Source organism: Strix aluco, chromosome 1 (assembly GCF_031877795.1).
Source record: "Strix aluco isolate bStrAlu1 chromosome 1, bStrAlu1.hap1, whole genome shotgun sequence".
Taxonomy (NCBI): Eukaryota; Metazoa; Chordata; class Aves; order Strigiformes; family Strigidae; genus Strix; species Strix aluco.
The window spans coordinates 77,782,732-77,808,945 of NC_133931.1; the positions used below are offsets into that span (position 1 = coordinate 77,782,732).

At 43.2% G+C, this 26,214-nt stretch overlaps 1 protein-coding gene across 1 annotated transcript; it reads left to right on the forward strand.

Annotated features, from left to right (window-relative positions):
* The first annotated feature begins 224 nt into the window (after positions 1 to 224).
* Positions 225 to 24,300, forward strand: SRD5A1 (steroid 5 alpha-reductase 1). Its single transcript, XM_074825628.1, has 5 exons — positions 225 to 595; positions 2,596 to 2,762; positions 13,764 to 13,865; positions 15,993 to 16,143; positions 20,513 to 24,300. The coding sequence occupies exons 1-5, from the start codon at positions 264 to 266 to the stop codon at positions 20,577 to 20,579; spliced, it is 819 nt and encodes a 272-aa protein (XP_074681729.1). The 5' UTR covers positions 225 to 263; the 3' UTR covers positions 20,580 to 24,300.
* Positions 24,301 to 26,214: the final 1,914 nt, after the last annotated feature.

Genomic DNA, 26,214 nt, shown 5'->3' on the forward strand with positions numbered 1-26,214 from the left:
GGCGCGCATGCGCGAGCCCTCCCCCGCCGCTCCTGCCTTCCGGCCTCCCCGCCTTCCTTCCTTCCAGCCGGCGACGCGTCGCAACGGCTCACGCAACACGTCCGTGCAGAAGCGCCTCCCGTGCCCGCGGCGGAGGGAGGGGGCGGCGCAGGCCACGCCCCCGGCGCCGATTGGTCGGCAGCGGCGGCGGCGGCGGGGGGGGGGCGTACCTCCGGCCGGGCGATGAATGGAGGCGCCGGGGCGCGCGGCAGCGCCTGTCTGCGATGGGGATGGGGACGGAGATCGGCGGCGGCGTGTGCGGGTTCTGGCGGCGGGTGTCGGGCCCGGAGGAGCAGCGACTGCTGGGGTTCCTCTCGTACGGGCTGGTGGCGCTGGGTGCCGCCGCCGCCCTGCTGCTCTGCTTCGTCCCCATGCCCTACGGCCGGTACTCCTCGCGGCGCTTCGGCTGGCTGCTGCCCGCCCGCCCCGCCTGGGCCCTGCAGGAGCTGCCCTCCCTCTTCGTCCCGCTGGGGCTCGCCGCCTGCGGCGGGGCGGTCGCCGCCGCCTGGCCCAACCGCCTGCTGCTGGGCTGCTTCGTCGTGCACTACGCGCACAGGTGCGGCTCTTCGGCCCGGGCGGGGGGCGCCTGCGCCGGGGCGCTCGGCTGGGGCTCATCTCCTCCCCCCCTCCCCTTCGGGTGCTCCCCCCGGGAGGCGGGGTGCGGCTGGCGGCGGGAGAGGTGGGTTCGGGGTCAGTCTGGAGCTAAACGCCCGACGAACTGTTTTCCGACTGCAGAGAGCAAATTCTGCTGTTAATTAATGCTGATTATTTAATATAATAATCACGAAAGCCTCTTCTGCTTCTTTATGTGAAGGCGTTCAATGTTTTTACACCAAATGGGGAAGTAATCGTGGCAGTGCGGTGCTTGCGGCGTTTGTTTTGCTGCTGCGTGGTGTGCAGTGGCATGCTACGGCGCCTTGCAGAGATGGCATGGAAAGGGGGTGTTCCGTGCTCTCAGCCTGCAGCATCGTCTGTACCCTATAGCTGTAGCTATTGTGGTGATCCCTGTTTAAGCAATGACTTCATCAGGGAGTCTTAAGGGCGTGGTGTTCCAGCAGGGAGAGTTCAACTCTGGGTCCTTGATATCACTTTAATACTGTGAAACAGTAGCTAATTTCCAATTATGTCTTTCAACACAGTGTTCATTTCAGGAGTTTGACTTGATGATTCCTCTGGATCCCTTCCAATTCAGGGTATTCAGGGGCGCATTAAAGCACTGGCAAAGCTGAGGCTGAGTGCCTGGTGTTGCCATGTAGTCAACAGTACTTGAGTATTTTATAAAACTGCTCGGGAGAAGGCAGCTTAGCTGGAGCTTGGGTAAAATTTTTGCTGTTCCCCTCAAGTCATTAACAATAATTACTGACAATGCTCCACAAGTAATTTTGCAACCAGCAGAAATAGATTTGTTAGGCTAGTTTTAAGCTGAGTGTGTGGCTGATACGCGGTTGTTTCCCAGTGCTTATTGCAAGGCACTGTTGCTTTTGATCAAAAGTATTCCACATCCCCACGATCAAGAAGAATGCAGCGTATGGTTGGGCTAGTGGCTGACTGGCTTTGCAAATCCAGGAGTGTGTCTTTACTTCCTCTTTTTGCATTCTTAAGAGTAAAGAGATTAGCTTTGGCATGGGATATTAACTCATCCTCGATATTTGGGAAAAGCTAAGAAACACAAAGCGAAGGTTTGTACAGAAAGCTGAGCTGTAGTGCAGTTACTTTTTTCCAGTTGCTTATTGCTATTGCCGGACTGAGGGACTGTTCTGTAGGTGAATGTAGACTGGAAGGGATGTCTGTTAGCCAATTCTGTTTGTTCTAATGTAGTGGACTTGAAATAATCGTATTAATGAATTTGTCATGCTTTCTTGAAAGTTGTTATGCTTTTGCTTCCTCTGGAAAGGCTCCTCTGAAGCAGTAGTCCTTGGGTAGCTGGAAAACATGTGGAGGTTGCTCAGGCTTCAGTAATCCTTCTCCTAAATTATTATAGATTATAATTGAATTGGTAAGTGATTGGGAGTTGGCTAGTGACAGGGGGCAGAGCACAAAAACATTCACCTGTTCTTGTTTGGAGCTTGTTTGGGCAGTTGTGGATTTGTCATGTCTTTAACAGGTGACATAGGGTAGACCAAGATTGTCAAGGGGCTTTCAGGGCAAGGAGGAAACTGAGCTCAGGTTAATTTCAAGGGAGTTGGCTTTCCCTCTGGAAGTGCTGGTGGATCTGGTGTAGGGATTGTGAGACCTGGCTCATTTCAGAAAGCTTGGGAACAAATGAGAATAAAAATACTATGTGCTTAACATAAGTTGCCTTTACTGCTATGGTCAAAGTAATTGACTTGGATCCAAAGTTCAAAATTTCTTTGAGTGCTGATCTTGTAATTCCAATTAGGCAACAAAATTAACATTTAGTTGTTAAAGCAAGAGTAACTATCTTTCTGAACTAGGATCAAAGACTCTGCTGAGATTTTGAAAAGCAGGATAATACAGACTATAGATTACAGTTTTGAACATCAGAAGATTCTTTTCTGTTTAATGCAGCAATTTTTCTTTCCTTGTTGGCTATAGGGCACTCATATTTCCTCTTCTGATCCGGGAAGGAAAACCAACTCCATTTTTCACTTTTGTGCTAGCGCTTCTATTCTGTGTTTACAATGGATACTTGCAAGGCCGAAGCTTAAGCAACTATGCAAAATACCCTTCAGGCTGGTTAAAAGAGCCATGTTTCATTACAGGTGAGTTAAAACACATTCTGAGACCATTAGGTGTAGTTTTCCTTTGTCTTCACAGCTTTTTATTTTTTTATTATAATTTTATAGTGTCTTCAGTCCCATTTTACAACTTCTCTTGTAGTTAATTCTCTTGTTTGTTGTAGCTGGAAGCCTTTTAACCTCTTTTATTTTAGAACTGTGAACTGACACCTCTTCCCACAGTGTCAGTGCTAGATGAGCTGACTGTCATCTTTATTCTTTAACACCAAAGTAAATACGGATCATGTATGGTCATGTGTTTTTTTTAATATAGGAACTTGAGGCCTTAAATGGAAGCAGCAGCATACAGTTCTAGAACAAACAAAGCAGATTTTTTACATAATTATGTAGATTAAACTGAAATCCCTCTTTTCTTGATGTCGTAGGTATATAAGGTTTGTATGCAATCAAACAGAAGTGAACAAGTTCATGGACTAAAACTCCAGTAAGGGTAGCCGCTAAATACTGAGATAACGCTTCTAATGCCAGAAGTCCTTGGTGATAGGATATTTACACATGCATGCACACACATGCAGCAACCCACCCACCCTCTTAATGGGAGTGGGCTTTGTCAAAGAACAAAACTGGCTGACAAGGAGAGGGGTGGAGGAGTTGATCGTTCGCCCCTACCAGGAAGTGAGGTTACTTTTATACTTGAAGCCATGCATATGATTAAAAGGTAAGTTATTTAGTGACAAAGTATTTATTGTCTTTGCACTGTTTTTTGTTTCCTGAGCATCTACTTTTGCCTACTGTCAAAATCATAGCATAATTTTCCAAGGAAATCTTTATAGAAGGATCTTTTTGATCTGAAGATAAACGAGAATATTTTACCTTGTCACAATCATCTATTTTGGAAGAGACCTTGAAGATCATCTAGTCCAACCATTAACCTAGCACTGACAGATCCCAACTACACCATATCCCTAAGCGCTATGTCAGTGTGACTCTTAAACACCTCCAGGGATGGGGACTCCACCACCTCCCTGGGCAGCCCATTCCAATGCCTAACAACCCCTTCTGTAAAGAAATGCTTCCTAATATCCACTCTAAACCTTTCTTGGTGCAACTTGAGGCCATTACCTCTTGTCCTATCACTTGTTACTTGGTTAAAGAGACTCATCCCCAGCTCTCTGCAAGCTCCATTCAGGTCGTTGTAGAGGGCGATGAGGTCTCCCCTCAGCCTCCTCTTCTCCAGACTAAACAACCCCAGTTCCCTCAGCCGCTCCTCGTACCACATGTGCTCCAGACCCTTCACCAGCTTTGTTGCCCTTCTCTGGACATGCTCAAGTAATTCAATGTCCTTTTTGTAGTGAGGGGCCCAAAACTGAACACAGAAATCAAGGTGCGACCTCACCAGTGCCAAGTACAGGGGCAAGATCACTTCCCTGTCCCTGCTGGCCATGCTATTTCTGATACAGGCCAGGATGCCATTGGCCTTCTTGGCCACCTGGGCACACTGCTGGCTCATGTTCAGCTGGCTGTCAATCAACACCCTCAGGTCCCTCTCTGACTGGCAGCTCTCCAGCCACTCCTCCCCAAGCCTGTAGCGCTGCTGGGGGTTGTTGTGGCTGAAGTGTAGAACCCGGCATTTGGCCTTATTGAAGCTCCTACAGTTGGCCTTAGCCCATCGCTCCAGCCTGTCCAGGTCTCTCTGCAGAGCCTCCCTACCCTTGAGCAGATCAACACTCCCACCCAACTTGGTGTCATCTGCAAACTTACTGAGGGTGCACTCGATCCCCTTGTCTAGATCATCAATAAAGATGTTAAACAGGAGTGGCCCCAAAACCAAGCCCTGGGGGACACCACTCGTGACCGGCTGCCAACTGGATTTAACTCTGTTCACCACGACTCCTCGGGGCCAGCCATCCAGCCATTTTTTTACCCAGCAACGCGTGTGCCCATCCAAGCCACGAGCACACAGTTTCACCAGGAGAATGATGTGGGAAACGGTGTCAAAGGTCTTACTAAAGTCAAGGTAAACAACATCCACAACCTTTCCCTCATCCAATAAGCAGGTCGCCCTGTCGTAGAAGGGGATCAGGTTTGTTAAGCAGGACCTGCCTTTCATAAACCCATGCTGACTGGGCCTGATCATCTGGTTGTCCCGCACGTGTTGTATGGTGGTACTCTGGATGATCTGCTTCATCAGCTTCCCGGGCATGGAAGTCAAGCTGACAGGCCTGTAATTTCCCGGATCATCCTTCTGACCTTTCTTACACACATTGGCCAATTTCCAATCTGTCAGGACCTGCTGGTAAATGATGGAAAGCGGCTTGGCGAGCACCCCAGCCAGCTCCTTCAGCACCCTTGGGTGTATCCCATCGACTTGTGTATGTCTATGTGATGCAGTAGGTCACTGACTGTCTCCTCCTGGATTGTGGTGGGGTTGTTCTCCCAGTCTGTCTTCTGTCTGAGGAGGCTGGATTCCCTCAGTACAACTAGTCTTGTTATTAAAGACTGAGGAAAAGAAGGCATTAAGCACCTCAGCCTTTTCCTCATCACTTGTTACCATGTTTCCTCCTGCGTCTAGCAGGGCATGGAGGTCTTTTTTTTTCTGTTGAAGTACTTATAGAAACATTTCTTGTTTTCTTTGACTGCTGAAGTCAGATTAATTTCTAGCTGGGTTTTAGACCTCCTCATTTCTGCCCTGCATAGCCTCACAGCATCTTTGTAATCATTGTGACTCTCTAGCACCTTCTTCCAAAAGCTGTAAACTCTCCTTTTCTCCCTGAGTTGCAGCCAAAGCTCCCTGTTCAGCCAGGGTGGTCTTCTCTGTCGCCGGCTTCTCTTACAGCACCTGGGGACTGCCTGTTCCTGAGCCATTAACACTTCCTTCTTAAAGAGTGCCCAGCCTTCCTGGACCCCTATACCCTTCAGGACCGTCTCCCAAGGGATCCTGTCAAGCAGTTACCTAAACAAGACAAAGTCAGCCCTTGGGAAGTCCAGGATGTCAGTTCTGCTGCCCCCTCTCCTGGTCTCTCTAAGAATAGAGAAGTCTATTATTTCATGATTGTTGTGCCCTAGATGGCCTCCAACCACCACATCATCCACCAGTCCTTCTCTCTTCACAGAGAGGAGATCCAGCAGGGCACCTTCTCTGGTCGGTTCACTCACCAGCTGTGTCAGGAAGTTATCTGCCACACATTCCAGGAATCTCTGGGACTGGTCCTGCTCTGCTGGGTTGTATTTCCAGCAGATGTCTGGGAAGTTAAAGTCTCCCACAAGAACAAGGGCAAGCCTCCCACAAGAACAAGGGCAAGCGATCATGAGATTTCTCTGAAGTGCCTATAGAATACTTCATCCACCTCTCTGTCCTGGGTGGGTGGCCTATAGTAGACTCCTGCTACAACATCTGCCCTGTTGGCCTTCTCCCTGATTCTAACGCAAAGACAATCCACCCCGTCTTCACTACACTTGTGCTTGAAGCAATCATAACAGTCCCTAACATACAGTGCCATCCCACCGCCTCTCCTTCCTTGTCTATCCTTTCTAAAGAGCTTGTAGCAATCAATTGCCGCACTCCAGTCATGGGAGACATCCCACCATGTTTCTGTAATAGCAGCTACATCATAGTTTTCATGTTCATCATGGCTTCAAGCTCCTCCTGTTTGTTACCCATGCTGTGTGTATTGGTATAGATGCTCTTCAGGTGGGCTGATGTCCCCAGCACCTTTTTACATTTAGAGGTCCTAATTCCAGCCTGAGCTTTCACAGGTGTTACCACAGTTACTGATCCATCCATATCCCTTGCATCTTTGTTGCGCTTCATGTCTCCATCCCTTGCCTCCACTGAGATGGCAGGATGAGGGTCGTCGCTGGCACACCATCCCACAAACTGTGGTAATCTACCCTGTGGCTTATGTCTGGGAGTTCCAGTTTTGTCCCCTTCCCCCTTCAAATCTAGTTTAAAGCTCTGTCAATGAGCCCAGCTAACTCCTGCCCCAAGATCCTTTTCTCCCTCTGGGACAAGTGCATCCCACCTGATGCCAAAAGGTCTGGTGTCCTGTATACTAACCTGTGACTGAAAAATCCAAAGCCCTGCCGGTAACACCAGTCTCAGAGCCACAAGTTCATCTGTTGTCTTCTCCTGTAATCTTCCTCATCCATCCCTGCAACTCAAGGGATGGAGGAGAAAACAATTTGTGCCCCCGACCCCTTAACCAGTTTCCCCAAGGCCCTGAAATTTCTCTTCACTGATTTTGGACTTCTCCTGGTAATATCATCACTACCCACCTGAAAAACCAAGAGAGGTCTCACTAGAGTGGGGAGTTTTATAGTGAGATCCTTTACCCAAGCCCCAGGAAGGCAGCAGACTTCCCTATGAAGCAGGTCTGGCCTGTATATTGGGCCTTCGACACCCTCAGAATGGAGTCACCCACTACAATGACCCTTCTGGGGTTCTTTTTAGAATTGGTTTTAATACATGGTCTAGGGTGACCCAGCCTTGATCGACCTTCATCTTCCTCCTTATTTGACTCATTTTCTTCATCCTTCTCTGCTTCATTGATAAGTTCCAGGGCCTCATACCTGTTGAGAAGGGGCACCAAGGAAGATGAAGGAGGTCGGGAGGGGATTTTCTTACCTCCCTGAGCAGGGACCTGTTTCCAGTCTCCCCCATCTCTTAGGTCCGCTCCTTCTGCCTGGTAGCAAGAGGGTGAGGGATCACCTGCCTCTTTTGGAGCCTCCATTTGCTTCAGGGGTGCTAAGCTGCTACTCCACCAATCAATTTCCCTTTCTCACTCCCTAATACTTCTTAATCTTTCAACCTCTTCTTTCAGCTCAGCCACCAGGCTGAGCAGGTCATCCAGCTGATCGCAGCGCACACAGCTGTTGTCACTGCTGCCCTCCGACAGGATTGACAGGCTCAGACACTCCTTGCAGCCAGGGACCTGGACCTCTGCATGTTTGCGTGGCAGCTCTGTCTGGGTCACCATGTTCCTTATGGTAGTGGTTTTGACCTGAGTGGAGACCATAGCTCAGTCTGCTCGTGGAGGACGATGAGATGACTACTAGCTAAGATAAGCTCTAGAGCCAGGAGAGGGGCTATGCCCTGTTTACACGCCTTACCTGCATGAACTGCCGTGCAAATTTCTCACACGCTACACCCTTCTGACATGTCACACCCTTCTGACGAGCTCCCTGGGGGATGTTCCTGTATGTGAGGGGTATTGGGCGTTGTCACTCTACTCGCCACCCACTCTGAGTCCCCTCTGCCCTGGTTAGAAGCTCACTCTTCCCGCTCAGTGTGGAGGTGGCTTGAGGCACTCCCTCTTTCCATTTGTCAGTCAAAGGCAGAATACTGTGCTGTGTGGATCCTTGATCTGAGCCAGTACCATTCTTGTTATTCTGGAGCCAGAGCAAGTTAGTGTTTCTCCCAGCTTTCTCAAGCCTTTTACAGCAAGAATAAGAAGTTTTTTCTTTTTATTACAGTGTTATTGCAGATGACAATAGAACACTACTGTGCTAAATTCTGTCATGACTATAAGGTTGAAGAAATTTAAATTGAAATAGAAATCTCTTGCCAAGATTAGGAGATAGTACTGTTTGTGCTTTAAAAATGGAGAAATCGAGGTACAAGGGAATGACTTCAGTGGGCGCTAGGCACTTGGATATACTTGGAATTCTCTTGGTACTTTTTAATCCTAGTCTCCTTAAACTTGGATCCAGCAAAAAACCTGATTAAAAGATCCATTGATCAAAACTGTTGAAGACTCTGATGCAATGGAGGCTTTGTTTCCTAGTTTAGCACCTTAATCAAAAGATATCTCGATACAGTGCTGTAAGCGATGAATCAGGAGCCATGTTCTAGTTCTTCAAAAGCATCTGGCTGTGTCTAAGCCTCAGTTTAAAATGACTGGAAAAAATGGAGTAGAAGATTAGAAAATAACAATAGCAAGAAATCATATTTGCCGAGGGCTAACGAGATATTTTTTCAATCTGTATGAAGTAACATGTGGAAGAGAAATGGGAGATCGTCTGCAAGTAGCAGCCAAACAAGGTTGAGTAGTTGGAAGCTGAAATGAGATAAATTTGCAGTGAAGACAGAAATTTGGAGAAGTGATCAGAAGTTTTAAACAACTGATGTGTTCTGTCTGTGGAGGCTTAGTATACAAACTGACTGTGTTTTCAGATGTTTAGGAGTTAGTTCTGGGAAAGCAATAGTTTATATCTATACAAGCAATTGATTTGGAGCATCAGTACAGTTCTGATGTGGTTCCCTCATAGTTTTTCTGGACTGTGTGTTAGTTTAGTTCAGAGCAGTGGATTCATCTCTTTTCAGAGGAAATAGAAATGCTCTGCTTCAAATGCAGTACAACACTCGATAAAACCATGAGCTTGCAACCAGTGGGGGAACAGCTTCATAATCTTTCAGCATGTACCTTACACATGTGCCAGTAAAAAACTTGTGAACTTACCAAGACTACCCATGATACCCTGAAGTGGTGAATGCTACGAAGAGGGGCGTATGCACCTGTGTGATTCACCCTTGTGTTCTTTCCTAATGTCTGCACTTCTAGTTGGAAACTCCTTTCTTCCTTTGCTTGCTTTAGCTTTGTCAAACCCTTTGCAGTATGCCAAATGTCTTTTCTTACTCCTTTAAATCCCCATTCAACTACTTTCTTCTAATGCTGATGGCTAACCCTTCTGTGCATCAGGACACTTTTCTTTGCAGCAGCTCTGTGAAGCAGAGCAGTACCTGTGACTCAGAAGGTGCAGGTGACAGAACATCAGCACGTAGTCTGTTGCGTGAGGCTTTTTATCTGGCAGTCAGGCAACCAAGCGTACATGCCACCTCAGGTCTCTACACAGAACAGACATGAAGAGATCATGGGCATTGTCCGTATCCGGATGTGGTCTCATGACCAAAGGGTGTGGGTTATTCTGTATCTCTCCTAATATCTACAGGCATCTGGATGTTCCAGATGATCTTGTGCCTTCTTGGAATGACTAACCATACAATCAAAGATGAGGCACTGGTTCACCTGATGTGTCTACTAGGCACTTTCAGCACAACTGTAGCAACTGGCCTCCTCCTGTTTCTATACAGCATCTTGCACTGCATATTGTTGAAACCCAGAGTGGGGAGGTAAACCAGACAGCAGTTACCATACTGTCACTCTGAAAGAGCCTGCAGAAGGTCTTTTTGTGTGAGATTCTATATGGATGAGGGTGAAGAGGGCACTGGTGCAACAATGCACACATGCTCTTCTGTTGCACTAGATATTTGGTAATATAGACCTAGTTACTGTCGTTCTTGGGCAAGTGTTCTCCTAGTAGGAACCCAGGCATTAATCTCCAGATTTATCCTGATGAAGGAAAAAAGCCTCTTGAGTTTAATAGTCTCGTGAGGTCGTCTGTGTTGTGTGGTGTATCCTGTGGTTCTGAGAATCTGCTGGAGTACACTGTAGCTCCCTTCCTGTCTACGTGGTGAAAGCCAAGTCATGCAGATCATGGTATATAATCAGCTCTTGGCTCTGTAGAGTGCAGTCCTAGGATTCGGCAATGGTGAGGATCTGAGGATGAGGACAGTGAAGTACAATGCCCAGAGTATGGGCACAGGGAATGTGGTTGTGCAGTACTTCAGGGGAAGGTGGATCTTCAGATTGAGGCAGGGTGCTGTGAAAATAGCCTACATTAATTGGCAGCTTGTCCATGAAGAGAGATTTGATTGTTTCCTTCTGACATTTGGTGGTTTTCAAGTAGGAGGGATTAAAATGCACAGAATCAAACTGATCTATAGTAATCGGTCACTCTTAAAGCAAGCTCCAGTCTTTTTGCATTATCTGAAAAGTTCCTAGTAGTTTATATACTAATTTACAAACAGATACCAATACAGAATACGCAGGTAACATTCTCCAAAAGTACAGTGGCATTTCAGAGAAATCAAAGGGTCTCTAATTTCCTCCCCTGAGAAAGTATCAGTTCTGGAAAGAATACTAAAATTCTAACTTCCAATATAGATTTTTCCTCATGCTGAAACTGAAGTAAATTAGTATAAATATTGTTTAAGTAGAATGAATCTGTGTGCTTGTTAAGAAATTTCCTTTCAAATTATTGTATGGATAGAGAAAATGACTTAGTTGTAGGAATAACATGCCTTGTTTGCTAAGGTAGTCTCAATCTTCTCTGGCAACTAGCAAAGTGATACATAATTAATTACTAATGGTAAGAGAAACAAACTTCTTGTTGCTGGATGCAGTGGGGATTCAGTATTCTCTGACAGAGATTGGATAGAGATCTGTTTTGAAGGAAAAAAGTTAAAATTACTTGTTTTCTTAGAAGTAGAATTCAACAGCATTTGAATTATTCACCCTGTGTTTTTGAATGTTGTCATTATATGACTTGGTCTGTAAATTCTTCATTACACTTATCTAATCTATCTCATGATGATGTAATTACATTGAATATGTAGTTGAAAGGATTATGGGAAAATTTTACTACAAAAGACATTTAACATATGGCATCTACATACCTTGATTGCTAATGGACACTTGCTGCAGTGTGCTGTATGAACAAAAGATTAAGAAACATGCTTGTTCACAAGACTAAATTCTGCTACTAGTTTTGTAATGTAAGAAGATCGTAACAAGCTAATCAAACAACATTGTTTATGTAGGTAATGTAGCTGTTTATGTGGCGCTTAGGGATATGGTGTAGTTGGGAACTGTCAGTGCTAGGTTAACGGTTGGACTAGATGATCTTCAAGGTCCTTTCCAACCTAGATGATTCTGTGATTCTGTAAATAAGGAGAGAGCTTTTGCACAGAAACCTCAATTTCTCTGCAGAGCAGTCATTTCCTCCTAATCCATGTGGAAGCAGACAGCTAGGTCCTTTAGGTAAATGCAGCCCACAAGGGTTTGAGAGAAGAAAGCTGCCTATCTAACAGCTTGTTTGAGAGGCAAGGTCTGCTTATAGCAAGGTCCATTTACACTGTAGCTTTGCTTTGAAATGTAGCTTAAGTCTTGGTAAAGTATGCTCTGACAACCTACTAGTCTTGCAATGTGGCCTTATTCATCTTGATATCCATTTAGTGTCTTTGCTGAGATGGTCATACTACTGTGTTTCTCTGTATTGAAAGAGAACCATCTGAAGGACTCAAGTTATGGTGCAAAAAGGCAAAGCTTTCTTTATCTGTTGTGTGAAGTGACTTTATTCTAGAAGCACATCACTGGCATTTTCTTGGAAATTTAAATAAAAATCAGTAACTTTGGAGGTGGATTCAAAACAATACAATGGATCTACCTTCAAAACCTGAACCTTGTCTGCTCCTAGTTACAAAGAATGCTGCCTTCAAAAGAAATTAACATTCATAACATGTAGCCAAAGACAACATGGAAGGGTGAAAATACTGAATTTCAGTCCTAAATGCCCTTTGATTTATCCCATGCAGTTATGGCAACAAGACATAAGGATGCAGAATGTGGCAGTAATCTCAGTTTGTATGAAAGCCTTGTATAAATGGTTAAACTGTTTTGCTGAATGACACAAGTAAATGATGTATGAATTCCTTCACAATTTTATTATTCCTTTTTGTCATGGCTTGAGCCCAGAGGGCAACTGAGCACCATGTAATCGTTCACTTACCCCTTCCCCCACAGCGCTGGGAAGGAGAAAAAAATGAAACAAAAGGCTGAGGAATGGAGATAAGGATAGGGAGGGGTTGCTCACCCATTAACTGTCATAGGCAAAAGGCAGGCTTATTAGGGGAAGAATAAAAAAGAATGTCACTTTCATTCAAAACACTAATGATAATGACATTTAAGAGACAGAATGGGACAGTGAGAAGCATTACCATATCTTAAAGACACCTCCCCCCACCCCTCCCTTCTTCCCTGTGCTCAGTTTTGTTCCCGATATCTCTACCTCCTCTCCCCAGCAGGGCAGGGGATGGGAGGTGCAGTCAGTCCGCCGCTTCTCCCTCCAAGGTGGGGGGAAGCACTCTTCTGCATTCTTCCCCCGCTCCATGTGGCGTCCCTCTCACAGCAGACAGTCCTCCACAAACTCTCTCCACTGTGAGTTCTCCCCATGGATGCATTCTGCTCGAGATGCCCTGCCGTGGGTCACCTCCACGTGTTGCAGTCCTCCCAGTGCAGAACTACAACAATGGGGGCTGCTTCTTCCCACGGAATCCCTGGGGTCCTCCACAGGCCACAGGCGAATCTGCTCCTCTGGTGACCTCCATGGGTGGCAGGGGGCTGGCCCTGCTGTCACCACAGGTTACAGGGGGAGCTCTGCTCTGCAGCACCTCCTCCCCTTCATCCACTTTCCTTCCACTGACCTCGGTGTTCTCATAGGTGTCCTTCTTGTAACTCATCCTCAAAGTCCCAACCCCTTCCCAGGGTCCCCTTCTTAAATACATTGTCTCAGAGGCACAGCCACTGTTGCTAATTGGCTTGGCCTTGGCCAGAGGTGGGTCCGACTTGGAGCTGGGGGAACTTTCAAGAATCTTCTCACAGGGGGGCCCCTGCAGTAGCCCCCTTCCCTGCTACCAAAAACCTCCACCACACAAACCCAGCACACTTTTATTGCACAGAAGTCTGCAGTGGAAACTCGGATATACTGTCAGTCAAAAAAAAAAAAAAAAAAAAAGAAAGATGTGTCCCTCTGGCAGGAATGAGAATGGCTGTTTCTTACAGTGCTTAAAATTTTAGTGTATTTGGTTTTCTATGTGGAAGTGAGGGAAATATACACATTACATCTGTATATATGTGCATGCATACATTTATGTAAGTCTAGCAACATAAGAATAAATTTTATACTTACAGTACTATTCCTGCGTAGAGACCTGTTGATTGCTGTGAGCTGTGCTGACTGAAGAGCTCAGTGTGGAACTGGGATTGTGCAGGATGTCACCAGAATTGTTTATACTGCTTACGTTGCTACTGCTTTGAGATAATATGTGATATACGACTGCAGTTTCTTTTCTGAACAAGCGCTTTGGCTCAGTATATTAAAGACAGTATTTTAACTATTTCTCTTCAGGTTTTATAGGATGGTTGATTGGCATGGCAGTCAATATTCATTCTGATCATATTCTCAGAAATCTGAGAAAACCAGGGGAAACTGGTTACAAGATACCGAGAGGTGAGTAAAAATGTTACAGAAATTCATATAGCAAAAGAAGCATCTTGTATGAGGAGAAGTGGAGAGAGCTGGGACTGTTCAACCTGGAGCAGGGAATGCTTAGGGAGATCTTATCGGTACGTGATGGGAGGGAACAAAGAAGAGGGAGCCCAGAGGCACTGGGCACAAAATTCAAACACATGAAATTATATCTGAACACATTTTTTGCTGTGAGGGCGATCAAACACTGGAACAGGTTGCTCAGAGAGGTTGTGGAGTCTCCATTTGTAGAGGTACTCAAAACTGGACTAGATATGGTCCTGGGCAACCTGCTCTAGCTGACCCTGCTTGAGCCAGAGGGGGTTGGACTAGATGATCTCAAGAGGTCCTTCCAACCTAAAATGATTCTGCGTAAAGATGACCTTCTAAAGCTAGTGTATTTTAGGGGAGATAATAATTTATGATACAAGAGGAAACTGGAAATAGAAGTTTATTCTCTACCTCAGGAAGTGATTTCATAGTGTGGGAAACATTCTATTTTTGTCATCTTAAGCCAAATATTCCAAGGGATCTGTTTCATGATATTGCATGCCTTGTGCAAGTCTTTGAATTTCTTAACCAACTTTGGCTGTACCACTTTAAAAAGTGGTAAAAATGTAACATAGCATTCTCCAACTTTTATGAGAATCATAAAGAAAGACCACCTAAATTATCATCCCAGTGTGGGGGCAGGAGGGGAAGGCAGAAAGTACTCAGCAACTGTGACTGGTCCATCTTATGTTGTCCCACATATGAAGAGGGAGAGATCTTAGGTAACTGGAGAGCAACAACTACTGCAGTAGGGGAGACACAGGGAAAAGAGGACAGAAATCCAAAGGAAGTTAGGCATTATAAATGCTGGCCTTCATGGGAAAATGGGAAATAAAAAAGGACTTCTTATGGAGCCTATTGAAGTGTTAAGGTTTATTGACACTTTTGGAAACATTAGACTCTTCCAGGTATTTTACACTCTGTGAGAGCAGAAAAATAATAGTTGCCTCTGAATTCTGCTGTTTCTCTAAGTTTTTCCTTTAGTTGTTTCTCTCCTGGTTTTTAGTGAGATTTTTTAAAATAAAACGAAGAACTAGGTATATAAGGCAGTAGACTGTTATTTTTCACCAAGAAGGTAACTTTAAAATTTTAATAAATGTAAATCCAAGTGCCCATGTGAAAAATGAATATGAACATACTGTACTATACTCAGTGTACAAAAAAGTTCTGAAGAAAATAAGATGTTATTTGCTGCATGATCAGGAGGAGTTGCTCTGTTTGATATTGCTTATCCAGTTTAAGTGCTAGAATTCTGCTTCTCTTTTGTCACAAAAGCGAAGTAATTAAAGCAAGGTCAAAACATGTCCTTTATTACAGTTGGCAAGTACTTGTTTGTTTAGTCCCACTGGTAAAGCACATACTGAGATGTTATCAATTTGTACACTAACTTTGGAATTAGGGTGAAAGTTCTTATTTTATAAAATTCCCAGCAGGTGAGTAGTGATTGTTTATGCATAATTGGCTGTAAAACACATTTAATGCAGATGGCCAATTACTTCTTTCACTGAGTGTCAGGGCTGAAGCACTTGACCTGAGAGGGAATTGGGAACAAAAGGGCAACACATTTTAAGCCAGAGTATAAATATGGAACTTTAATTCATAATAATAATATTGTTCATAATTAAGTTAATTTCTAAAGTACTTAAGGAAATTAAACATTGTATGCTAACTAACCCTATGAGTATTTTCTGAGACTCTTAAAGGGGAGCATATTTTCTATTTTCACATATTTTAAAAAAGGTTTAATTTATGATCAAAAAGCCAGTTTGATATCATTGTTAAGTAATTATTTACAGAGGCATGAACTCACTTCTGATACTGGTAAATCTGCTTTTCTTGCATGATTTAAAGAGGAAAAACAGAGGTGGAGAAGGTCTGTCTTAGCATGAGGTCTGAAGGACCCTTCATATTACAACTTGAACTGAAAAACACTGCCTCCGCTGCCTTTAAAAATTATATAGAGACATTCGTGATATAGCTCTTATTTGACTTACAGTAAAAGATAGCATTGGAGATCTTGATTAAGGTGCTTTTAAAATAACTCTGTCCTGCTTTTAGGAGGAATGTTTGAGTACGTCAGTGGAGCCAACTTTTTTGGAGAGATCTTGGAATGGTTTGGTTTTGCCCTTGCCTGCTGCACCATTGAAAGCCTTGCATTTGCATTGTGTACACTTTTCATCTTGGGTTCAAGGGCAAAGCAACACCACCAGTAAGTGTTTGTGTCTTATAATTTCTGTTGTCTCTATGCCACACTTCATTTCCATTTAAAAAATTATGCCTCATCCCATAAGGATGTTGCAGAGCAAGTCTTGTAAAAGACTCTGCTACTGCAGTGGAGAATATGATAGAGACTACTCTGAGTAGTATTAAGCACTGCAGAATTTCAACGGGATAGTACTGATCATAAACACACACAATGTACAATGAGGTGGTCAAAATAATGTTTAAATGAACATAGTTAATTCTGGATCTCTAAAGATTATAGACGAGTTTGGGAAAATTGTCATAATTGGTCATATACTATACTTTCCTTTGTGACGCAAACTTGTTTCTATAATGTTAAAATTTTGAAAATCACTCTAACGTCTTCTGTAACAAGCACACTTTAGAGTCAAGTCTATATCATATTGTCTATAATCAAGTGTATAGACAATATGAACAGTTCTGGTAGATGATATTTAATAAAGTCTCGGCTCTGTAATTAAAGAATCTGACTACTAATGTACTATATTCATAATGTGGCTTTCCTGCTAACAGAAGGATTGTAGTTTGACAAGAATTGTTTCTTGAAAGGATTCCCTTTAAAGAATAGCATGTTTAAAAGGATTTGAACACCTTAATCTTATTTCGGTTATTTTTGGCTTCCTGCTTTGGTTCTTATGCTGAAACTTAGTGGCATAAGAGGAAATAAACATGAATTTATGGAGAAAATAGGCTGAAAAAAATGCCATTGCTAACAGTCTATCAGGGCAGCCATGGCTATGTGGAGTCTTGAAAACCTCCAGAAATGGAGGTTTTCCAGCACGTTGTTTGTAGGGTGTTCCATGTGTGTATTACCCTCCCAGTGAACAAGTTTTTCCTGCTATCCAACCTGAACCTTCCAAGCCTGTTGCCTGTGACCATCTCTCCTTATTTTACCACCTGCTATTAGTAAGCAGAGTTGCAGAATATCTTAGTTTGAGAAGGAGCATCTGAAGGTTGTCCTGTCCAGTCATCTGGTGTGACCTGCTCCAACCAGGGCTAACCACAAGGCTATAGCCAGTTGCCCAGGGCCTCATCCAGTTGAGTTCTGAGTGTCTCCAAGGGTGGAGGCTTCAGCATATCTCTGGCAAAGCACTGGAACAGCGTTTTTCTTATTCTTATGGGGAAGAGGGTTTTTTCCTTATGTCCAGTTGGAATTTTCCATGTTGCAACTTCTATCCCCTGCCACTTGTCCACTTGCTGTGCGCCTCCAGGAAAGGTATGCTCTGCCTTCCCTCTAATATTGCTGTAGGTAGTGGAAGACTGCAATTAGATGTGCCTCTTAACTTCTCTTCCAGGTTAAACAAGGCTAGTTCCCTCAACCTCTCCTCTTACATGTTCCAGCTCTGCAGTTACCTTAATGACCATCTGCTGGATTACTCACCAGTTGGTGGACATCTCTATTGCACCAGAAGCCAAAAACTGGAGGTTTGGCAGATACAGGCTCTCAGCTGCTGAACAGTGGAGAATAATAAGCACTTCCCTTGACTTGGTGGCTCTATACTTGTTAAAGAAGGCCAATATGCCGTTAGCCTTCATGATTGCTGGGATCCATTACTGACATGTTCAACTTGTCCACCAGGATGTCCACGTCATAGAATCATGGAATGGTTTGAGTTGGAAGGGACCTTAAAGATCATCTAGTTCCAACTCCTCTGTCACGGGCAGGGACACCTTCCACTAGAGCAGGTTGCTCAAAGCCCTGTCCAACCTGGCCTTGAACACTTACAGGGAGGGGACATCCACAACTTCTCTGGGAAACCTGTTCCACTGTTTCACCACCCTCATAGGAAAGAATTTCTTCCTTAGATCTAATCTAAATCTACCTTCCCATCTTTCCTGTAGGCCCCCTTTAAGTACTGGAAGGCCGCTGTAAGGGGCCTTCTCTTCTCTAGGCTGAACAACCCCAACTCTCTCAGCCTGTCCTCATAAGGAAGGTGCTCCAGCCCCTGATCATCTTTGTGGCCTCCTCTGGACCCATTCGAGCAAGTCCATGTCCTTCTTATCTTGGGAGCCCCAGAGCTGGACACAGTACTCTAGGTGGGGTCTCACAAGAGCAGAGTAGAGGGGAAGAATCACCTCCCTTGACCTGCTGGCCACACTTCTTTTAGTGCAGCCCAGGCTACGATTGGCTTTCTGGGCTGTGAGTGCACATTGTCAGCTCATAGTCAGTTCTTCCTCCTCTAATACCCCCAAGTCCTTCTCAGGGCTGCTCTCAATCCACTCATCGCCCAGCCTGTATTTGTGCTTGGGATTGCCTTGACCCATGTGCAGGATTGCACTCGGCCTTGTGGAACTTCATGAGGTTTGCACGGGCCCACCTCTCAAGCCTGTCAAGGTCCCTCTGGATGGCATCCCTTCCCTTCAGCATGTTGACCCCACCACACAACTTGGTGTCATCGGCCAACTTGCTGAGGGTGCACTCAATCCCACTGTCCATGCCACCAACAAAAATGTTAAACAGCACTGGTCCCAACACCGACCCCTGAGGAACGCTACTCGTCACTGCTCCCTACTTGGACATCAAGCTGTTGACCACAACTCTTTGAGTGTGACCGTCCAGCCAATTACTTATCCACCAAGTGGTCCATTCATCAAATCCATGTCTCTCCAATTTAGAGACAAGGATGTCATGTGAGACAGTGTCAGATGCCTTGCACAAGTCCAGGTAGATGATGTCAGTTTCTCTTCTCTTATCCACTGATGCTGTAACCCTGTTGTAGAAAGCCACCAAGTTGTCAGGCATGATTTGCCCTCAGTGAAGCCATGCTGGCTGTCACAAATCACCTCCTTATTTTCCATGCGCCCTAGCATATTTTCCAGGAGGGTCTGCTCCATGATCTTGCCAGGCACAGAGATAAGACTGACTGGCTTGTAGTTCCCTGGGTCCTCTTTATTTCCCTTTTTAAAAATGGGGGTTGTGTTACGCCTTTTCTAGTCAGTGGGAATGTTGCTGGACTGCCGTGACTTCTCAAATATGGTGGATAGTGGGTTAGCTACTTCATTCACCAGTTCTCTCAGGACCTGTGGAGTACTTACGTGCAGAGCTGCTATCTAGCCACTCAGACTCTGGCCTGCACTTTTGCATGGGGCCATTGCATTCCAGCTGCAAGAGTTTGCATTTCATTCATAATTTTGCTCCATTGTCTTAAATAACTCCCCTTCTAGTACCTGTAGACAGCAATAACAGGGCCCCTTTGTCTCTTCCTCACCAGACTAAGCAATGAAAGGTTCCTCAGCCTCTCCTTTATATTATATTCTTCAGGCTCAAATTTCATGGTTGGTTTCTGTCGATCTTAAGCCTTAACAGCGTTCTTTCAGAGCTCTTGACTTACAAAGCATTATGTAAAGCTAAACATTATTAAAGGAAATCATTTGCACTAAAGGAAAAATGCATAAAAATGGAAGAGAGGTACAGAAAAAAAAGTAGAAAATACATTTAAGTGAAGAAATATTTTGGTGTAGTCTGTTTAGTTTGAAAAACTTAGAATAAATGACTGAAAAGGATAAATAGTGTAATGCTGGTATTCCACAGCTGCAGGTTATGCATTGCGTGTTTTGTTCTCTGCTTATTTCAGCTTTGATCTTGCAGTTAGCTATTGTTAATATGAATACCTGCACCTTTAAGGAGCCCAGATGAAGTTAATTCTTTTTTAAAATTTTATTTTAGAGAAGCAGAAGAATAAATATTTGAAAATGGGAGTAAATGTGTGTGTTACATAAGGTGACCAGACAAATAACAACATTTGGTAGTGCTATGGATTTATTCTTTTGAAATTGTCTGGATTTGAAAATAGTCATGGTCTTTGAGGTGGATTAACAGTAAGGCTAGCGTAATGTCTGTCACATTTAGTTTGATTGTTCAAATCCTGACTGGAACTGAAGATGTTTCTATCCAGAACAGGACTGGCATTCCAGTATGTGAAGTATCCCTTGCTTCCTCATGAAGTCATTATACAGTTTGATATGTTATCCCCTTGAATGCTTTTGATTTTTTTTTTCCTTCTCTATTTCTAAAATGCAAACACTCAAGATGCATAACAACATAATTGCACAACAACAGGCTCTTCCCTCCCTGGCTGCTCTTGCCACATCTGTTGGTTTGGTTTCCCATTGCTGGAAGCAGTAACTTTGTTTTGTTGTAGTTGGTAATTAGATGTCATTAGGATGAGTGTGGTAAATGGCAGTTTTCTATCCAGAAGGGGTTCTAAAGGCATTTTTTTGGTTTGTAGCCAGGAAATATATGGATTAAATTGAACACTTTGAACAATTACTTAATGTCCCTGACAGCATTTTGAGGACTCAATACTCATCAGATTTCTATCTATGTCTTTCAGATGGTACCTTGAGAAATTTGAAGACTACCCAAAGAACAGAAAAATTGTGATCCCATTTGTGTACTGAGCTGTGCTTTTATCACTGTTTTTGAAATGGATGCTTCTTGTAACAGCTAACACTTTACAGGTGTTGGCAGGTTAACATACTCTGATCATCACTGTGACAAAGCCTTTGCATCAGTGCTGCTATTAGTTACTGCTTTTCCTCTTAATGAAAACACAGAATGTGATAGACATGGTGGATAGGAACAGAAATGCTTTTCCAACGGTGGAGGACCATCATAAATGCATTAGGCAATGTGTCTGAATTCACATCATGGAAAGTACTGTACAGGACTTCTGGTGCTTCCTTTTCTGCCTGTGCAGGCTTCTGCTGCTTCCACTTGATCTAGCTACACTGTCCTGAGGATTGTGCCATGAGCCCAATGGTGTGTTCTGCCTGTTATTTGCCAGCATACACAAATGGGGTTGATTTTTTTGCGTCCTTCCTAATTCTTTGTTCGCCCCACCTGCATTTCCAGGAGAACTGATGGTGCAGACCAAGGACATTAGATGAATATAGTTGCTGTTAGGTGAAAGACAGTGTTCTTCCTCCTCTTTGCACTCTTACACAGGTGTGGACACTGTATAGATAATACTTAATGCTATTTACATAGATAGTTGTAGCACACCTTTCCCAAATAATAGATTAAGATTGTCATCCACCTCTCAAATTTGATAAGTATCTCAATATTCAGTGTGCGTTTTCTCACTGAACACTTTTGGGAGGCATTCTTTATTTGGGATACTTAGGCCAGTCTAGTACTGTTAACAATTATGTAATGTTTTCTTAACTTACTTTATAAAAAAAACTTAAGATTTTTACAAAATTCTCTTACTATGCTGTCTAAAAAAAAAAATGAAGTGTCTTCCTTCTCGTTGATAATGATCTAGATGATTTTATATTCAAAAAACCTGGAATCTTTTAGTGCTGCTTGTTTTATTAATCTCAGTTCTCATACCCCTACATTTTTCTCCTGAAGGACTCCAGAAAGGTTTCAAAAACATGATGGGATGCCAAGCATACTGACTTCCAAGTTTCAGGCACATCTGTGTCCTTTGCATGCATGTGATATTAAAGAATTCTTTAGAATTGCTGAAAAAAAAAAAATCTAACAAATTCTACAGAAAACCTAAAAAACCCCAAAGAACAAAACCCCTAAACTCAAACAAAATCCCCCAAATCAACAGCCAAATAATAATAATTAAAAAAAAAAAAACAAAAAAAACCAAACAAAAAACAAACAAAAAACTTCCCATAAAACCCCAAAACTCTGTTGCTAATATACTTTGGAAATCAATGGAAATCAAACTTTTGCCAAGTGTCTTCTGATTTGTTTACACTGTATATGTTGGGTTATGTTCTTCAAAAAAAATTGGTAATATAATTTTGCCAGATGCTGAGTTCTCCAGTATGGTATTGCAGTAAGCTTTGTCCAAAGCTCAAAATTCTGTCTTTGCTGTTGAGTTACACTGCTGTAGTAATCAAAGTAACGTATGTGATGAACTTTACCTTTAAAATTTTAGCTAATAGTTTAAAAAAAGTACATTCAGGAAATGGGCAGTGAAAAAGGACTTTGTGACCCAAGCTTCTGCTTAACAGTTGTTTCTTCCTCATCTCCTTCCTGCCATATTTATACAGTGCTTACTGCACTGAAGTCTTGGCTATCATTAAGGTTTTACTCAGTGGTGTAAATAAGTGTGACAAAAAATTCTATCGTTATTGACTGAAATAGTCAAAGGAAGGAGGGAAGAGAAACTGGCTGTCCTGCAGTGGTGATAACTTATCTACAGCTAAACCCTTAAGACTGCCAGTTGCTCCTCATAATGTTGACTGGGATGATCGAGACTGCCCTCAGCCAATATCCAAAAAGTCCAGCTTTGGGAGAACATAGGAATACCCATTCCTTTGACGATAGTGTATTACTTGATTCTTGAACTGTTTAATAATGTTTTTAGCATTTACATCTTTCCTTTGTGTTTTACAGGAAGTTTGAGGCTTTCCTTGTTGTTTTTGTTAACACACTATAATTTGACATTTGATCCTAGCTGTTTTGATGAACGTTCAGTCATGAAGTTGCCTGGGGAGAGAATGGTGGGGAGGATGATTTACTCCTAAAAGCTAAAGTGGAGTTACTGGACAATAAAAGTTCTATAGGATCACTTAAGGCATATTCTGAAGAGAATTTTAGAAACCTAGTCTTATATACTGAGATTGAGATATTTCTAAACCCTATCACATCCCTGTGGCAGTTTTTTAAATCTTGGTATCTAAGTCATCCAGCTATCAAAATCTGTTTTAGGGGACAATATACAGGATTCAAAGAGCACTATCTACTCTAGGTGTTTAAACACTTCCATAGTTTATGGTGAGCTAATATATTTTTAGGAATATATGTTAAAAAATCACTAATGGGGCAACCAACCAGTAAAAAAATATCTGGCTGCAGCACTTCAGTCTCTAATTCTCCACCTTTTTTTCTTTTTTTTGGCCTTTATGAAAAGGCAAAGATTCTTTTAATAGTAAACAGTGAGAGAAACTGCTTAGTGTTCAGTATGTCTCCTTATATTCAAGAGAGTTCAACACTATTCAACACTAGCTCTCTGTAGTCAGTAGTCTTTATCGTAGTTTACAGAAAATTTGTACTGATGCCTCAGTTTTGCCCTGGTGCTATGCTGCTAAATATTTATCCTGACTAAAAGTTCAGCTGATTTGCTCACATAATGTTAATTTATGGTTTATATATAGCAGGGTCGGGATCTGAAACATGATGCCCTGACAGCTTATCCATGTTCTTTATGTTACAGAAAAGGAAAAGCTGAGGTCTATGGGATGTGAATGTCAGTGCATTTAGAAATTCTAGTTAATTGGATTATAAAAAAAAAATAGAGAAGAAGGTTTTGTTCTTTGCATGTTTATTTGTGTCTCATAATACTGCTGGAGACTTAAGTAAAGTACAGAATTTGAGGCAGTTCATTAGAGAACAAGGCTTATGAGGAGCAGCTGAGGGAACTGGAGTTGTTTAGCCTGCAGAAAAGGAGGCTCAGGGGAGACCTTATCACTCTCAACAACTACCTGAAAGGAGGTTGTAGTGATGTAGATGTTGGTTTCTTCTCCTAAGTAAGAAGCAATAGGACAAGAGGAAATGGCCTCAGGTTTTACCAGGGGAGGTTTAGATTGGATATTAGGAAAAATTTCTTCACCAAAAGGGCTGTCAAACATTGGAACAGGCTGCCCAGGGAAGAGGTTGAGTCACCATCCCTGGAGGTATTTAAAAGATGTGTAGATGTGGTGCTTAGGGACATGGTTTAGTGGTGGCATTGGCAGTGTTAGGTTAACAGTTGGACTCAATGATCTTAAAGGTCTTTTCCAAGCTAAATGATTCTATGATTCTTGCATTTCAAGACCAAGGTATATTGGCAAAAAGCCATATGATAACTTGGTCCAGTGCTAGAACTGCCTTTTATTCAAGCAATATCCCATTTATTTGTCATACTTCACTTGTGCTCCTTTCCCCTTTCAGCAGCTTTGACAGAATTTTTCTGTATGAAAATATCTGATACTGAAAAATTTTTCTTGAAAATACATAGTGTGGAAATGAACTCTATTATGCCCATTCCAGAAGGAGAAAACATGTATGCTTGCTATTGGGTATCGTATCTGTAGCAGTTTTTAACAGACACTTCTATTCAGACTGCCTACATCTTTCCCCAAAATCCTCTACTAATAAAATATGGTTTGCAGTGTCTTGCTTGAATACCTTTTTTCTGTTAGTAATCCTTGCTATAACTTGAGGTTGACCAAGGCTTTTGTACCAGCAATTTCTTTATCCCAAATGAGGTCTTGAGGACTGTAATAGTAAGGTTGTATTAGAATAGGCTAGATGCATATGTGAACTTCATGAGATGCACTCAGAAAATAAATTCTTAAAAGTCGCAAAATAAATTTGTTTAGTGATGCATTCTTAGTTATGTAAAACAAAGTACATACCTGAGATGTTCTACACTTGAGGTTAGAGCAAAGATTAACAGAAGCAGAGGGTACTTGTTTGGGTTCCTCTTCTACTGCTAGGTCATGGTGAACTTTTCATTTGGAATAACTGTAGCACCTGCTGTTTCAACTATTTTAGTTGTGGTTCAGCAGCATATTGTCTTTTTGAGGAATGACTTGTCATATAAACTTGTATTCTTTCAGCAGGCAAGAAATCCTGAGTGTCTACCACAGAGCTTTTACAGCCTGTTTGGGAAAAACACCTCTAATAAACACGTTTGTTAATTTAAAGAAATTAATAATTTTAGTATGAGAATGTCCCAGCCTGTTCTAGGCTCAACTTCACTCCCGATTTTCTCTACCTTGTGCCCCCACAAGCAGCGCAGCAGGTGGGGAATTGGGGTTCATCACACGTCTCTGCCGCTCCTTCCTCCTCAGGGGGAGGACTCCTCACACTCTTCCCCTGCTTCAGCGTGGGGTCCCTCCCATGGGAGACAGTCCTCCATGAACTTCTCCAACTGCTGTCCTTCATGAACTGCTCCAGCGTGGGTCCCTTCCACAGAGTGCAGTCCTTCAGGAACAGACTGCTCCAGCATGGGTCCCCCACAGGGTCATAAGTCCTGCCAGCAAACCTGCTCCAGCGTGGGCTCCTCTCTCCATGGATCCACAGGTCCTGCCAGGAGCCTGTGCCAGAGCCAGCTTCCCACAGGGTCACAGGCTCCTTTGGGCATTCACCTGCTCCAGCGTGGGGTCCTCCACGGGCTGCAGGTGGATCTCTGCACCACTGTTAACCTCCATGGGCTGCAGGGGCACAGCCTGCCTCACCATGGTCTTCATCACGGGCTGCAGGGGAATCTCGGCTCTGGTGCCTGGAGCACCTCCTCTCCCTCCTTCTTCACTGACCTTGGTGTCTGCAGAGTTGTTTCTCTCACATATTCTCAGTCCTCTCTCCTGGCTGCTGTTGTGCAACAGTTTTTCCCCCTTCTTAAATATGTTATTGCAGAGGTGCTACCACCATCGCTGATGGCCAGCAGTGGGTCTGTCTTTGAGCCGGGTGGCATTCGCTCTGTCAGATATAGGGGAAGCTTCTAGCAGCTTCTCACAGAAGCCACCCCTGTAGCCCCCCCACTACCAAAACCTTGCCACACAAACACAATACAAATTTTTATTTTATAAAATTGCAAAATAAAACAATTATATGGCACTTGAGGGCAAAAGTCTTTTGTCAATTGCTTTAAGTGGTTTTCTTAAACTGTCATGCAATGTTTTGGAAGGTAGACATTTCAAGCCTCAAAGGATAATATGCTATAATTGCTACTTTTAAAAGCGTTACTAGCAAAAAGTGAAGTAATTGTACTGTGTTTCCTAATTCTTCATAGTAGATGAATTTCTATTGCAACAGCTTTTAATTTCAATTCAAAGTAGACAAAATAGGCAACTCCTTTGCAAATATAACCCTGTCTGCTACTGTGGCTAAATCTCAGAGATTTTCTTGAATATTCCCATTTTTGATACAGATCAAAAAGATAAATTACAAGTAACACTGCAGATAACAAGCCATATCTTATTTTTCATCAAGTAATAATGTCATCTTTTATCATTTGGTGTCTGTATTAACACTAGGCTAACTAGAAACATGAAGTGATTATCTAACTTATTTTGTTACGTGTAA